The sequence below is a fragment of the Argentina silus genome, assembly GCF_951799395.1.
Source record: "Argentina silus genome assembly, chromosome: 11".
NCBI classification, from domain to species: Eukaryota; Metazoa; Chordata; class Actinopteri; order Argentiniformes; family Argentinidae; genus Argentina; species Argentina silus.
Window position 1 is genome coordinate 14,687,986 of NC_139665.1, and position 17,654 is coordinate 14,705,639.

At 42.0% G+C, this 17,654-nt stretch overlaps 1 protein-coding gene across 1 annotated transcript; it reads left to right on the top strand.

The window, feature by feature from the left end:
• Positions 1-1,877: 1,877 nt before the first annotated feature.
• Positions 1,878-16,789, top strand: prx (periaxin; the record flags this gene model as incomplete). Its single annotated transcript, XM_083681191.1, has 6 exons — positions 1,878-1,946; positions 2,049-2,156; positions 3,342-3,464; positions 3,673-3,832; positions 4,652-4,845; positions 5,230-16,789. The coding sequence occupies 6 exons, from the start codon at positions 1,878-1,880 to the stop codon at positions 15,628-15,630; spliced, it is 11,055 nt and encodes a 3,684-aa protein (XP_083537317.1). The 3' UTR covers positions 15,631-16,789.
• Between the last annotated feature and the right edge of the window lie 865 nt (positions 16,790-17,654).

Here is a 17,654-nt window from a genome sequence, read left to right on the forward strand (position 1 = left end):
TTATAAATGTTTTGATATGGGATTAGATGACTCATATCCGTTTCAGAACTCTGGAGTTCATGTTGGCACATAACAACAAAGGGTTAGGGTTATCACCAGATCCCATTCCTAACCAGTGCCCAGTGCCCCACACTTTACCACCTGGCGTGTGTCTGATATTGTGCTATGGCTGAGATGAGATGAGATGAGATGAGATAAAATGAAATGACATGACATGACATGAGATGGTGAGTTACTACTTTATTGTGTGTTAAATGGAGCTCGCGTTAGTTCAGGCAGGCACGCTAAGTCAAACGGTGTAGCTGTCCGTCAGGTGACAGGACAGCTGGTTCACACGTATCCAAAAAAAACATCACATGTTCACGGGACAGAGGCTTAAAAGCAGCCAGGTTTACACTCCTCCGTAGCATTCAACAGTTGTGACACAGCTGCACTGGCTATGAGAGTACATTTTGTGTGGTCGTCTTAAATGTATTACCATTTTCATGCACTAAATGGTTAAACTGACTTGAGTGTCCCGACTGAACTTCCCTATAACTTAACTATAATCTAATGGAGACAAAACCTAATAATGGTAACATGTTAGCCAAATTAGGTTTACATGGGCTGGTTCATGTTCACGGTTGGATCAAAGAGTGTTTTAAGCGCCATGAGGAAAGCTGACCTTAAAATAGCAAACTTGTCATAAGCTCAAACATGCAGAAACAGTTCACCCTGTCCAGAACAATCATCTTAATCTTAAAATTGACATGTGAAATAAAACAGAGGGACCCTTGCCTTATAGGTCAGTAGTAAGCATGCAGATGTGGGTCAGAGTGGGCTCTATATAAAGACAGGTCACTGAGCTATGTGGAGCATCTGCACTCCCTCCCCTCCTCTGCACAGGGCAGGGAGCGCTGGAAGGCAGCTGCCTCTTTCACTCACACGTCTGGATCGCAACAGTCATCCTCTGCTTTAGTAGGATGGGCTGTATTCACTAATATTTAGTATTGAGTTTGCTTGATTAATTTAGTTTTTTAATAGTCTTTTGGTCTTAAACTCATGGGTATACCATAATATGCCGCTCAGCATTGATCAGATACTGCCCAATATCATTATTGCAATATTTTCAAAACATTAAGCGTGTTATTCGATGTATGTGTCCATGTTGTCATAAAGTTTAACCATCCTGTGAAGGAGTGCCCTGAATCTCAGTAATGTGTTCTCGTGACCTGCTGAGATTCCAGACACCTGACACTGCCCGTACAGGCATGAGAGCTACGCTGACACTGAATACTGTATACCTCCACACTCTCACACACACACACACACACACACACACACACACACACACACACACACACACACACACACACACACACACACACATACACACATACACATGGACATACACAAACGTGGACACACGTGGACACATGTACACACACACACACACACACAGACATACACACACGTGGACACATGTGGACACATGTACACACACACACACACACACACACCAAGACTGATCAAGAGCCAGGATTGTATAGCATGGTTGTTGAGGGATTGGGTGGGTTGGGGGCATTTAAGATCATGGAAAGAATTCCAAGAGTGTCATTCCAATGCATCCATGTCTGACAGCCTCGTCAGTAAATCAGCTGGTTGGTAATCCTTGTGTATAAGCTACTGATAATTATCTGAGACCATTTTCTCTTCATAAACGTTATTATCGTTGTATAGTTATATTTCTGCACAGTTTAAATGGTGTAACAGTCACATGTTATTATATGATTACAATGCAGTAGTGGTGGGTCAATTTATGTGTGACACTGATGATAATGTTGAATTATGTCTGTCTGTCTTATGACAAGCACATAATAAGTCAATGACATAACCTTATGCTGTTTTCAGACTCTGACAGAGAATTGGACGAAAGTCATGTTTTTACCCAGGCCAGAGAACCAGCTGTGAGTAGCCACCATTTTTACTAGAAATCTAGAAACACAATCTGAGTGTCTGGCAGTGGTATTGACTAACCTGCTAAACTGGCATCTGACTTGTTGGGACAGGTAAAAGACAAAAGGCGGTCGCCCTCCTCAGACAGGCCTCCCACCGCCCCCCACACCAACCCTCACCACAGCGCCTCGTCTGATGAGCAGGAGAGCCCAGAAAGAGTGGTGAGTGGATGCTGCTTATCCCCCAGATTATTTAGAAAAAAAAAATCCTCAAATCACTAAAGGAAACAAACATCAAACTGTATAGGTCCTCTCTTAATTAGCTACCCAAGCGAAACAAAAGTATGCTTAAGTGTATTGGAAATACAGATTAAAAGTATGAATAATATACTTAAGATATATTCATGTTAAATTGTACTTACAAAAAGTATACTTTATTGTCACTGTGAAGTGTACTTCACAGAAATATGCTAGTGACACATTATTAACACACTTCTAATAGCTGGTTTTAAAATACTATATGCTAAAAAATATATATTTAAAAATGTATCACTCATATTGACATTTCATATGGATATATGGGGGGGGTGGAAATGGAAGCAGTGCACAGATATTTAAGTCACATTTTTGCATTGAGACATGTTCCCCCTTACCCTCCCCCTAACAGTCCCATGCATTGGACCAGTGTTTACAACCTGTGCTAGTTCCAAGCACCTGCACATAGTTTCAGAAGAGCCCAGAAGAGAGGTCAATTGTTGCGTTCCTCATTGTATGAAAACAGAGGCATCCCTGCTGAGATCGGGCAAATATGAATGAATGTTTATGTGTTGAGAAAAGACTAAGGAAAGATGACCTCAGCAGCAGGGTTAAGCTTTGTCATTGTGCTTTAGTCTGTAGGGCTTGGGTCAGGGATGGCTGCTGCTAGCACACAAATCAGTTGACTGACACACACACACACACACGCACACACACGTGTGCGCACACACACACACACACACACACACACACACACACACACACACACACACACACACACACACACACATATACACATACACATACACGCACACACATGCACACACACGCACACATACACATACACATACACATACACATACATGCACACGCACGCACACACACACACACACACACACACACACACACACACACACACACACACACACACACACACACACACACACACAGTATCTTCTTCATTTGGGGTGCACAATCCCTCTTAATAACTTGATCGTTAACATTATTATCCAAAAATTAGACTTAATATACATATTCAGTATGTGGCTCAAGCTGAAATTGAACCCACAACCTTGGTATTGCCAGCCAATTTCATCTGAACCACTGGGAATACAGAGACTACATAACTACTATTCTTCCTCTTGGTTTCAGGTTCAGAAGGAGAAACTCCACGCAGAGCTGAAGCAAGTGCTGAGTCTGAAGAGAAGCCATTTGAAAGAAACGTGCCAATTGGCCCAAGCAGAGATGGACTCCTCAGCAGAAGGCCAGGTAGCGGTAAGAGTCAAGAAACAACTAATAATCAATAACACATTAATAAATAAACCCTTGCCCTTTTCTGTCCAATGACGAGCATCCCTAGTGGAAAATAACAGCACAGTATTTCATGCCAGCATGATGACACTGAGATCATGAGATCTCTTTATTGGAGATATGAGACTTACAGTATGTGATGTGATACTCTTCCCTGGTCTTCGCTGTACAGGAGGAGAACACTGCCTCAGAGCTGGTGGAGGTGGTGGTGGAGACAGAGGCTGAGGCTGGAGCTAGTGGCTACAGTGTGACAGGTGGAGGGGAGCGAGGCATCTTCGTGAAGGATGTGCTTAAAGACTCCCCAGCAGCCAAGCATCTCAGCCTCCAGCAAGGTAACTGGAAGGAGACATTAGAGTTGGAAGAATTTTAAGTTGCTGGGTGTTTGTGGGTGTTTATTTCAAAAGAAATGGGAGAGAGGAGGATGGTAAACTGTACTTCCGTAAGAATCCATTCCAAATTGCACATAACTTATAACTTATTATGGCTCCTTTCTTCCAACTGTATCTGTATTACATTAGTATCCATCTTTACAGGGCCTATTATTCTTCAAAGGGTATTCCCCTCAAAATACAATTTTACATGATTTTCCGCTTACCTTGGCTGTAGTTGACAGTTTTTAAGATGCAGTTCCCTTACTGATACAGTATACTGTATACCATAGCCATCTTGACAGTATTGCCATCGGCTACATTAATTCTGAACTCCTCTTGTTTGAGAAGGAGAGAAAGGTGAAGAGAAAGGTGACACTGAATGTTTGAAAAAGTATATTTTTAATAAAATTATTCGAGAACACTGTTGACAATGTTGTGAAATTGTATTTGGAGTGGAATATCCCTTTAAGCCTCTCCCTCCTTCCCCCTCCCGCTTCTTCTCTCAGTCCATGTGACTATAGCAGTAAGATTGCAGATCCATAGCATGGTTTCATTTTTTGTAATTCCATCTACCTATCATGGTCATTGGTCTGCTGTACCTATGAATTATGTGCCAATAAAAAATATAATCATCGAAATACTTTCATGCCCTTTTCATATCTGTCCTTTCAATTCCAAAATGAGAATCACTACTCTGAGCCTTTGATATTTTCATCCTGTTCTATATTTAAGTTGTGCTGTGCCTATTAACTTGTGTTTGGCTGATTGGTGTTCTTACAGGAGATCAGTTGCTCAGTGCAAGAGTCTACTTTGACAATGTGAAGTATGAGGATGCCCTGAAGATCTTGCAATGTGCAGAGCCTTACAAAGTCTCCTTCTTCTTGAAGAGGACGGTACCTGGCACTGATGTCACCACACATCCAGGAGATGCCCGCTTAGAACTGAAAGGACCCAAAGCCAAGATGCAAAAAATGGTACATTAGGCTATGACAGTATTTGTGCCCTACATAACTGCCAATTTGACAGTGGAATCTGAACCTGAATATGAATATGGCACATTGTGAGCTGGTGACTGGAGAGTTACTGGCATCATATCCAGGTGCCTACCACTGCCGTTGTGCCCTTGAGCAAGGCACTTAACCCCTAACTGCTCCAGGGGCGCCGGAATATGGCTGACCCTGTGCCCAGAGCTCTCTTCTCCCTTGGGGGTGTGCACATGTTGTCTCGGAGGGGGGGTGCGCAGTGCGTGTGTGTTGTCTCAGGGGGGGGGGTGCAAAAATGACCATATTCCACAATTGATGAGAATTGATTGCATGGCCAATAAACAGTCTTTGTCTTTGTTTGAATCTGTGTTGCAGAGTGTCAAGAGCATCAAACCTTTCAAGGTGAAGAAAAAGAGAGGAGGACGTTTTGGACTGAAGAGGCTGAAGGAGAACAAGAAAGGGAGAGCTGGAGCGGACTTGGAGATTGAGGGATCGCCTTCCAGGCTAGAGCTCAGCCCCGTTGACGTGGAGTTTGCCCTCCCCAAATTCAAGCTGAGGAAGGATGGGAAGGCCTCCATAGAGGGAGCTGGACAGCATGGAGGAGTGGTCACAGCAGGGAGGAAGAAAACGAGGATCAGGTTTCCTAGGATGAGAGCGAAGGGTACTGCAGCAGCTACAGGGGCAGTCGACTCAACAAAGCAAGAGGGACAGGCAAATGTGTCCCTGCCGGATGTGTCTGGAGCTAAAGTCAAAGCCAAAGGAAAAGGCCCCAAGTTTGGATTTAATTTCCCCAAAACAAAAAAGACAAAATCAGATCCGGCCTTGTCAGTAGGATCCATGGAGCTCAAACCACCTGATGTCAAATTCAGGCCACCCTCAGTGGAATTCAGTTTGCTATCTGGAAACAAGGATGTTGACTTACAGCAACTGGAAGTGAAAGAGAAGGAGGGGACGAGGTTTAAGCCCCCTGATGTTGAGTTTTCATTAGGAATGCCCTCAGCGAGAGTTGATGCAACTTTGCCCAATGTTGAAGGGAAAGGAGAGGGTGGTATTAAAGTTAAGATTCCAAATATTGGCTTTGATGGTCCCAAAGTTGATAGTGAATTTGATGCTGACAGTGGAGACACTAGGATAAGGATGCCAAAGCTGAAATTACCAAAAGTCAGACTTTCCCGTCACTCTGACGAAATTGATGGTGATATGAAGGTTACTGAAGGTTGTGAGAAGAGCGGGCTGAAAATGCCATCTATTGACATAACAGCTCCAAATGTAGATTTAGACTTAATTCTGCCAATGGGGAAGGGAGGCGTTGAGGGTGAGATTAAGGCACCAGAAGCAAAGATCAAACATGGGGAGGGCCTGAAGGGTGGCATAGATATATCTCTTCCTAAGCTGGGCATCACCGGCCCTAAGGTAGAGAGAAACATAGAGGGGATAGAAGCCTCAGGGAAAGGTCCAAAGATTAGAGGGCCATCTGATGACATTTCTTTACCAAAAGGAAAAGGTTCAGCGGATGTCTCGCTCCCCGGGGGGAAAACAGGACTGTCTGGAAGTAAAATGCCAGCCATTGACATATCTGTGCCTGACATCGATTTGCAACTGGACACAAGGCGAGTGCCAGACGAGGTGGAGGGACCCTGTTTTAGGGGGCCGAACATCTCCATGCCAAAACTTGACATCTCATTACCAAACATTGGATCATCTGACGTGGATGTTGAAGGTCCGGATATGGGGGAAGGGGGGAAGTTTAAAATGCCAGCTTTCAACATTTCTCTTCCAAAAATCAAGTCGCCAGAGGGTGACATGACTCTAGAAGGACCTGAAGTCAAAGGCGGGTTCCACATGCCAAAGGTAGACATTTCACTTCCAAAAGGTAAAACAGAGGGAGATATTGACATTGAAGCAGATGCCAGTAAAGGAGGCAAGTTCCACATGCCGACATTTGATATTTCTCTCCCAAAAATGAAGACAACTGATGGTGATGTTAATTTGCAGGGACCTGAAATTAAAGGCGGAAAATTTGAAATGCCCCAAATCGATATTTCATTACCAAAAGGAAAAATTGAAGGAGAAACAGTTATTGAGGGGCATTCTGGGAAAGGAGGCAAATTTAAAATGCCTGCACTTGACATTTCCTTACCAAAAATGAAGCATCCAGAAGGTGACATCAATATAGAGGGACCTGAAATAAAGGGTGGTAAAATTCAAATGCCAAGTCTTGATATATCTCTGCCAAAAGGAAAAGCAGAGGGGGGTATTGAAATTGATGGACATTCTGGAAAAGGAGGCAAATTCAAATTGCCCTCAATTGACATGTCTCTTCCTAAAATGAAGACACCAGGAGGGGAAGTCGACATAGAGGGACCCGAGGTCAAGGGAGGAAAGTTTCATATGCCCACAATTGACATTTCCCTCCCTAAAGGAAAAGCAGAAGGTGATATCAATGTTGAAGGTGATGCAGGAGCAGGAGGGAAGTTTCACATGCCCACTATCGACTTTTCTCTTCCAAAAATGAGGTCGTCAGGAGCAGAAGTCGAGATAGAGGGACCTGAAGTCAAAGGGGGAAATTTCCACATGCCACAAATAGACATTTCACTTCCCAAAGGAAAAGGTGAGATTGATACTGAGGGAATGTCTGGAAAAGGGGGAAAGTTTCAAATGCCAAAATTTGATATCTCTCTTCCCAAAATGAAGTCACCAGAAAGTGACATAGAATTAGAAGGACCTGATTTGAAAGGCGGCAAATTTCATACGCCCACAATTGATATTTCTCCCCCAAAAGTAAAGTTACCAGAGGGTAAATTAAAAGTGGAAAGCTGTGAAATTAAAGGCGGAAAGTTTGATATGCCCAAGATTGATATCTCACTTCCAAAAGGGAAACTAGAGGGAGATATCAACAACGAGGGCCATGGCAGTAAGGGAGGGAAGTTTAAGATGCCCAAGTTCGACATCTCTCGACCAAAGAAGAAGTCACCACAGGCTGAAGTGAACATAGAGGGGCCTGAGGTCAAAGGTGGAAAGTTTCACTTGCCCAAGATGGATATTTCTCTTCCAAAAGGAAAAATGGAAGGAGGTGCTGAAGTTAAAGGACATACCAGCAAAGGAGGCAAGTTTCACATGCCCTCACTTGATATTGCTCTTCCAAAAATGAAACTCCCTGAAGGTGAAGTCAACATAGAGGCACCTGAAGTCAAAGGTGGAACGTTTGAAATGCCAAAGATTGGTATTTCACTTCCAAAGGCAAAAACAGAGGGGGAAATTAACATTGAAGGACCTGATGTGAAAGGGGGGAAGTCTCATATGGGCACGATTTCCCTCCCTAAAGGAAACACAGAGGGTGGTTTCAATGTTGACGGAGATGCAGGAGAAACACACAAGTTTCAAATACCCAAATCTGACATATCTCTACCAAAAATGAGGTCATCAGGAGCAGAAGTCGATATTGAGGGACCTGAAGTGAAAGGGGGGACGTTTCACATGCCAACAATTGACATTTCCCTTCCTAAAGGAAAGGGTCAAATTGAAACTGAAGGACATGCTGGAAAAGCAGGCAAATTCCAAATGCCAGCATTCGATATATCACTACCAAAAATGAAGATACCAGAGGGTGAAGCCAGTCTAGAAGGTCCTGAAGTGAAAGGGGGGAAATTTCACCTGCCAACGATGGATATTTCTCTTCCAAAAGGAAAAATGGAAGCAGATGTTGAAGCTAAGGGACATACTAGCAAAGGAGGCAAGTTTCATATGCCCTCACTTGATATTTCCCTCCCTAAAGGAAAAGCAGCAGGTGATATCAATGTTGAAGGCGATGCAGGAGCAGGAGGCAAATTTCATATGCCCACTATTGACTTTTCCCTTCCAAAAATTAAGTTACCAGAGGGTGAAGTCGAGGTAGAAGGTCCTGAAACCAAAGGTGGAAAGTTTGAAATGCCAAATATTGATATTTCACTTCCAAAAGGAAAAACAGCGGGGGGAATTGAAATAGAAGGACATTCTGGAAAAGGAGGTGGAAAGTTTCAAATGCCCAGGTTTGATGTATCCTTACCAAAACTGAAGTCAAAAGAGGGTGAAGTCGACATAGAGGGACCCGAGGTCAAGGGAGGAAAGTTTCATATGCCCACGATTGACATTTCCCTCCCGAAAGGAAAAGTGGAGGGTGATATCAATGCTGAAGGAGATGCAGGAGCAGGGGGGAAGTTTCAAATGCCAAAATTTGACGTGTCATTACCAAAAATGAAGCTCTTCAAGGGTGAAGCCGAGGGCCCTGAAGTCAAAGGTGGAAAGTTTGAAATGCCAAAGATTGACCTCTCACTTCCCAAAATAAAAACTGAGGGAGGGGTGGACATTGAAGGACATTCTGGAAAAGGAGGGAAGTTTCACATGCCCACATTTGATGTATCGCTACCAAAAATGAAGTTCCCTGAGGGTGATTTAGAAGTGGAGGGACCAGAAGTGAAAGGCGGAAAAATGAATATGCCTTCTGTTGATATCTCGCTTCCAAAAGGGAAAATAGAGGGTAATTTTGAAGCTGAGGGGCATGGCAGCAAAGGGGCTAAGTTTCATATGCCCTCAATTGATATCTCTCTTCCAAAAATGAAGTCAAAAGAGGGTGAAGTCGACATTGAGGGACCCGAGGTCAAAGGAGGAAAGTTTCAACTGCCCACGATTGACATGTCATTACCAAAAATGAAGCTGAACAAGGGTGATGTTGAAGCAGAAGGCCCTGAGGTCAAAGGTGGAAGGTTTGAAATGGGACATGGTGAAATGGAGGTGGATACATCTGGCAAAAAAGGCGGTAGGCTACACATGCCATCTCTTGACATTAACATACCAACATTTGACCTTGATTTAAGCCTACCTGGTGGCCATAAAGACGCAAGCTCCACAAAGGGACTAAATATTAGTAGTCCTGACTCATCTGCAGGCTTCGACATGCCTGGTGTCCATTTGAAAATGCCCACCATGCCAAAATTTGAGATTAAAGGTAAAGATAACATGGACACTGACATTAGCCTCAAAGGCGGTATCACAAAACCAAAATTGAAAGCTCAGAGTGTGGATGTTGAAGCATGTCGACAAGAAGGTATGAGTGGTACCATCAAGTTACCTACTGTTAAACTACCAACAGTGGACATATCTGCCCCGAAGGTGGACTTGGACTTTGGTCTGTCCAAAGCTAAAGGAGATGACAGGGAAGAGATGGAGCTACTGAAAGCAGAGGGTGGGAGGCCATCCTCTGGAGCAAGTTTTGAATTACCAGATGTCTCTCTCAAAATGCCCAAATTTTCTCTCCCTAAATTTGGTGGAAAGTCTAAGAGTGGAGGCATTGAACTAGAGGGAGATATCCCACAACCAGATATAAAAATCAGTCCACCGCAAGTGGAAGGTGAGGGCAGAGCACCATCAGTTGAAATAGATGGTGTAAAAGTAAAAGGCAAGCTTAAAAAGCCCAAAATGAAAATGCCCACTTTTGGACTATCTAAAAAAGATGCAGATCTATCAAAAGACATCGACATCAAAACAAAAAAGGGGAAAGTGGACATCTCAAAGCCAGGTATTAGCATAGAAAGTCCTGAAGACAAAGCGAAATATAAGCTTAAATTCCCCAAGTTTAAAATGTCTCCTTCTAAAGGTAAATTACCAGAGGGCGAGATAGATGCGTCCTTGGATAGTGGAATAAAAGGAAAAAGTAGCTTTCATGCACCGGATGTCACAATCAAAATGCCCAAGTTCTCCATGCCAGGGCTTGGGTCAAAGGACACAGACATCAATGCTGATCTAGATGCCAAAGGGAAGGTCAAAATGCCATCAGTGGAGATCTCATTGTCTGGTGCCAAGATACCAGAGCGGGAAGTGTTACTCCCTAAAGCTGAGGTTGATGTATCTGAGGCTGATATAAGAGGTTATGAAGGAAACCTGAAGATCCCCAAAATGCCAAGTATTGACATATCAGCACCAAAAATAGGTATTGATATAGCTCTGCCAAAAGTTAAACAGGAAACAAGAATTGAGGGGGAGGGAGGCAAATTCAAAATGCCAAATATCAAAATGCCAGATGTTGATATATCACTACCAAAAGGAAGAATTGGTGATGTTGATGCACCTGAATTGCACATGGAGGGGGCGGGAGGCAAATTTAAAATGCCAAAAATCAAAATGCCAGACGTTGATATATCACTACCAAAAGGAAGAGGTGGAGAGATTGATGGACCAGAAATGGAAATGAAAGGAGAGGGTGGGAAATTCAAAATGCCAGGTTTCAAAATGCCAAAAGTAGACATGTCATTACCAAAAGGAAAATCTGGAAGTATTGATGCACCAGATATGGAGATTGATGGAAAGGGAGGAAAATTCAAGATGCCACATCTTAAAATGCCAGATATTGACATTTCACTTCCAAAAGGAAAATCTGGAGAATTTGATGGACCAGAGATGGAACTTGAAGGAGAGGGAGGGAGATTCAAAATGCCAAGGGTAGACATATCACTTCCAAAAGGACAATCTGGAGAAATCAGTGCGCCAGAAATGGAAATGGAGGGAGAGGGAGGAAAATTCAAGATGCCAAACATCAAAATGCCAAATGTTGATATATCACTTCCAAAAGGAAGAGGTGGAGAGATTGATGGACCAGAAATGGAAATGAAAGGAGAGGGTGGCAAATTCAAAATGCCAGGTTTCAAAATGCCAAAAGTAGACATGTCATTACCAAAAGGAAAATCTGGAAGTATTGATGCACCAGATATGGAGATTGATGGAAAGGGAGGAAAATTCAAGATGCCACATCTTAAAATGCCAGATATTGACATTTCACTTCCAAAAGGAAAATCTGGAGAATTTGATGGACCAGAGATGGAACTTGAAGGAGAGGGAGGGAGATTCAAAATGCCAAGGGTAGACATATCACTTCCAAAAGGACAATCTGGAGAAATCAGTGCGCCAGAAATGGAAATGGAGGGGGAGGGAGGAAAATTCAAGATGCCAGGTTTCAAAATGCCAAAAGTAGACATGTCATTACCAAAAGGAAAATCTGGAAGTATTGATGCACCAGATATGGAGATTGATGGAAAGGGAGGAAAATTCAAGATGCCAGGTTTCAAAATGCCAAAGGTAGACATGTCATTGCCAAAAGGCAAATCTGGAAATATTGATGCACCAGATATGGAGATTGATGGAAAGGGAGGAAAATTCAAGATGCCACATCTTAAAATGCCAAATGTTGACATTTCACTTCCAAAAGGAAAATCTGGAGAATTTGATGGGCCAGAGATGGAACTTGAAGGAGAGGGAGGGAGATTCAAAATGCCAAGGGTAGACATATCACTTCCAAAAGGACAATCTGGAGAAATCAGTGCACTAGAAATGGAAATGGAGGGAGAGGGAGGAAAATTCAAGATGCCAAACATCAAAATGCCAAATGTTGATATATCACTTCCAAAAGGAAGAGGTGGAGAGACTGAAGGACCAGAGATGGAAATTAAAGGAGAGGGTGGTAAATTCAAAATGCCAGGTTTCAAAATGCCAAAGGTAGATATGTCATTGCCAAAAGGAAAATCTGGAAATATTGATACACCGGATATGGAGTTTGACGGAGAGGGAGGAAAATTTAAGATGCCTCATATGAAATTGCCAAATGTTGATATATCACTTCCAAAAGGAAGAGGTGGAGAGATTGATGGACCAGAAATGCAAATTAAAGGAGAGGGTGGTAAATTCAAGATGCCAGGTTTCAAAATGCCAAAGGTAGACATGTCATTGCCAAAAGGCAAATCTGGAAATATTGATGCACCAGATATGGAGATTGATGGAAAGGGAGGAAAAATCAAGATGCCACATCTTAAAATGCCAAATGTTGACATTTCATTTCCAAAAGGAAAATCTGGAGAATTTGATGGACCAGAGATGGAACTTGAAGGAGAGGGAGGGAGATTCAAAATGCCAAGGGTAGACATATCACTTCCAAAAGGACAATCTGGAGAAATCAGTGCGCCAGAAATGGAAATGGAGGGGGAGGGAGGAAAATTCAAGATGCCAAACATCAAAATGCCAAATATTGATATATCACTCCCAAAAGGAAGAGGTGGAGAGATTGAAGGACCAGAAATGGAAATTAAAGGAGAGGGTGGCAAATTCAAGATGCCAGGTTTCAAAATGCCAAAGGTAGACATGTCATTACCAAAAGGCAAATCTGGAAATATTGATGCACCAGATATGGAGATTGATGGAAAGGGAGGAAAATTCAAGATGCCACATCTTAAAATGCCAAATGTTGACATTTCACTTCCAAAAGGAAAATCTGGAGAATTTGATGGACCAGAGATGGAACTTGAAGGAGAGGGAGGGAGATTCAAAATGCCAAGGGTAGATATATCACTTCCAAAAAGACAATCTGGAGAAATCAGTGCGCCAGAAATGGAATTGGAGGGAGAGGGGGGAAAATTCAAGATGCCAAACATCAAAATGCCAGATATTGATATATCACTTCCAAAAGGAAGAGGTGGAGAGATTGAAGGACCAGAAATGGAAATTAAAGGAGATGGTGGCAAATTCAAAATGCCAGGTTTCAAAATACCAAAGGTAGACATGTCATTGCCAAAAGGCAAATCTGGAAATATTGATACACCCGATATGGAAATTGATGGAGAGGGAGGAAAGTTGAAGATGCCTCAAATAAAATTGCCAAATGTTGATATATCACTTCCAAAAGGAAGAGGTGGAGATATTGTTGCACCAGAAATGGAAATTGAACGAGAGGGAAGTCGATTTACGATGCCAGAAATCAAGCTGCCAAAGGTGGATATATCAATGCCAACAGGAAGGTCTGGTGGTAATGATGTTGAAATCAAACAACTAAGCACTGAGGGAGAAGCAAAGCTCAAAATGCCCTCCATTGGTTTGCCAAAGTTTACAACTCCGGATCTTGACCTGGACATGACTGTTGGAAAACCTAAAAACAGTGCAGAGAAAAGTGGCTCACATGCAGAGGGACACCATTGGGCTATGCCAACAATAGACATTAAGGGCCCAAAAGGAGATCTGGAGTTGGATATAGGTTTACACAAAGGGGAGGGAAAGAAGGATAGAAAAATAATAGAATTGCCTGACTTAGACCTCAATACCTCTGGTAGCAAAGTCAAGGGGCCAAAAATCAAAGGCACCAAATTCAAAATTGGAATGCCAAAAATGAAGAATTCTGGAGATCAAGTATTAGATGCAGACACCAAGAAACCTGTCAAAGAGAATGAGGGGGTGAGTGGTCGATTCAAAATCAAGAAGACAAAGCTTGGCAAAGGTGCTATCGACCTCCCAGATGCAGAGGCTAGTGGTTCAGTGTTGCCTCATATCTCCCTACCAGATGTAGGCTTCTCAGTATCTAAAGGAGCTTCTGATAACCAAGAGGATGAATTACATGGCCCAGAGATAAGTGCCAAACTGCCTAAATTCAAACTCCCCAATGTGGAGATCTCAGGTCCTTCAATAACAGGCCAAGGTGAAGCCAACATTAACAGCAAACATCCAGAAGACATCACATTACGTAGTCATGAAATCAAAGCCCCCAAAATCCCAGAATTAGACTTTGATATCGGAATGACCCAGTATGAGGATGAGGACGTGGTCACGAGTAAGAGCCAGAAAATCAAAATACCGAAGTTTGGGGTGGCTTTGCCCTCTATCTCTTCACCTGAAGCTAGAATACACACCAAGGACTCAGAGGTCGAATATGAAGGTCCTAGAATGCCCAAAGTAAAGAAAGCTGTATTTGTTTTGGTGAACCCCCAAACAGACCAGTCTACCATGTCGACCAGTTTCTCAGAGGGTGAAGCAAGTGTGGAGTCTGGAGAGGCCAAAATCAAGATGCCAAAGATCAAAATTAAGCCAACATTTGGAAAATCTGTCTCTAAAGAAAGGGGCACTGCTCTGAGCATAGAGGGAGATGTTGAAGGAGATGAGAAGTCAAGGGGAGGAAAGCTTAAAATGCCCAAAGTCACCTTCTCCCCAGGCAAGACAGGCTCGTTTGATGTAACCCTAAAAGGTGAAGGGTCAAGGTCCAGTTTCAATGGTGACGAAGATCCAACATTCCAGAATGGGTCTAAGGAGGATAAAACTAAGTTTGGTAAGATCAAACTGCCAAAAGTAGAGTTCTCCTCACCATATTCAAAAATCAGCAGTGGAGAGGAAGACACAGACATGAGTGCCAAGCTTGTCAAGGAGTCATCAGGAAATGAGGAAGAAAGCAAGGTGATAAAGGTGAAATCAGGAAAAATATCCTTCCCTGGTTTTAAGAAGAAGACAGCAAAGGGTGAAGAGGAAACTCAAGGACATGTGGTGTCCTCCAAGGCCAGGACAGAAATGCTAGACCGGGATAGTTCAGAATCGCCAACGCCTGGGTTCTCTCTTGGCTTTGTCTCAGGGAAGTCTAAGGGGCAGGGCGAAGCTGAAACCAGTAAGCTGGAAAATGAAGACAAGGAGCAGTCAACCTGGTTCAAGGTTCCCAAGTTCAACCTGAAACCCCACTCAACAGGAATCCTCCACATTACTCCAGAAGGTTCTCCCCGTGCCAGCAGATCCTCGCTTCAGCAACAGTTTGAAGACGAGGCCTCCGGTACCTTCCGCCTCCAGATGCCAAGTTTAGGGTTATCCACCCAGGAGGTGTCTGAGGAACACATCACCACGTCCAAGGAAGGAGCTGTTACTGTGGTGACAAAGACGACGAAGCACACAGTAACGGAGACCAGGACTGGTAAAGCCCATACTTCCACATCACAATGGAATTACTGATTCCATCACAAAGTCGGCGGGCCTGAGAAAGTAATATATTTTCCCCCCTGTCCTTTTTTTCATTTATATGTGACCACTGTTTTTGTTACTGTTCTTCCATGTTGTTTTTTTCTATTTAGTTATCATCTTTGATGGTTTTACTGGTTTCAATCTGAATGTACACATTGTCAATTGATTATTTATTGTTGATATTTGTTTTCCTAAAAAATACCACTTTTTGATTTGAACAATTTTCAATGCCTTCCTATTTGATTTATCAACATAGCGTTGGGCATGATTTTATCGGTATTACACTCAAAGTATAGTACATTCAAAACAATTAACACCAAAGCAATATTTTTGTAAATACATTTACATATTTGGCTGTTTACACTAAGTAGCCCTTTATTGAACATGTAATTATTTTCATATTACTGACAATAGGAATAGAAATAAGGACACTTGTGATCTATGCCCATGTCTGTGAGGCTTTAAGGATGGTGTGAGCTTAATGGTTTTATTATTGACTTTTCTCTTTTTTAATATATCATATACGTTTGTTTTGTTTTTTTGTAATTACACCATACATAGAACTGTAAGATTAAAGACTGCTACAATGCTATGTATTTCAACACTCTCTATGAGAATCCAGATAACTTGGCAATACCTAGCGAATTAGGAAACCATTTCATATAAAGCCATGGTCTAAAGAAACAAGAGTGTGTCCTCACTATTGAAATGTTAAGAAATCAATGCAAACTATTTTGGACAAAACTATTTCTCTTCTAGACCTTTCTACCACATCCATTGAGACATTAAGTTTTTTTTTTTTTTTTTTTTTGGGTGAGTTAGATAGAATGAACAAAGGTGTGCCTAACTGCATGGGAAGAGTCTCAGCAATCCTCTGTCAAACAAGTTTACAAAGTTTTCATTAACCATATTTAACGCCTATGTTGGAGGTGAAAATTTGTTATAACCATTTAGAATAGTTCATGACAAGGAGAACATGCACTTGATCAGATAACACAGTTGAACAGTATTTATAGAGATTTTTTACAAATACTTGTCAAACCTTTTTTCAGGCTTTACATTTAGCAGTTTTCAGAGCAAGGTGTTATACAAATGGCATTAGATAGGATATTGTTAAAGAGATCATATTAATAAACTATAATATTCCTAATAAAAATAAAAATATAGTGTTTTGTGTTTTTCTTTCATTGACTTACTTCTGGTCCCTCTTTTTCAAATATCCACATCAAGTGAACTCGACACATTTCAGCACAAATATGGTACAATTATTAGAGCTTGTTTGTCTTATATTATAATTAAATCTAAAGAATACTCAATTTGTTCTGGAGTGCGTCCCGTTATATATCTTTTAAAATTATTATTATTATTGAGGGCTGTCACCCTTGTAAGTACTTTCAAAAGACGTCTAGGAAAAGTTTGGTGACAATGCACAAAGACCATATTCCATATTAAGCTCAATTATGGCAAACAGCACCCTCTTCTGTCAAATAGCCTACTGTACATCTGACACAATGAAATCATAGAATTACAATGCTTTCCCCTATACTACACCATATCGTGACTCATAGCAAGGTAATGTCATCAGTATTCACTACAACGTTTTCTCAAGCTGAGAAATGGATACATGAATGGATTTTTATGTGCTAGTTAGCCTATACAATCTAGAGCACTGTGTCATATTGTGAACGGCTACACTTGAGATATCTTATTTTCAATTTCAATTACAATGTTGTGTGGCCTACACTGCGAAGAGAGAGAGAGAAACTTAAGTGCCCCTTTGCAATTTACAGATTGCTGAGGTGTCATTATCAATTCTCTTCATACAGTAGTTTCCTAATCAGGCACAATCCTAGTGATGATGATTTTACCCAAAATATGTCACCTACTATCATATGATTGAGTGCATACTGTACATACATACATACATACATTCTGAAGCTGTGAGATTTGACAAGACCTCTGTTGGTGTGCCGTTAGATAGGCCTATTCATGCAGGTGCGATCATTGGTGGGTGC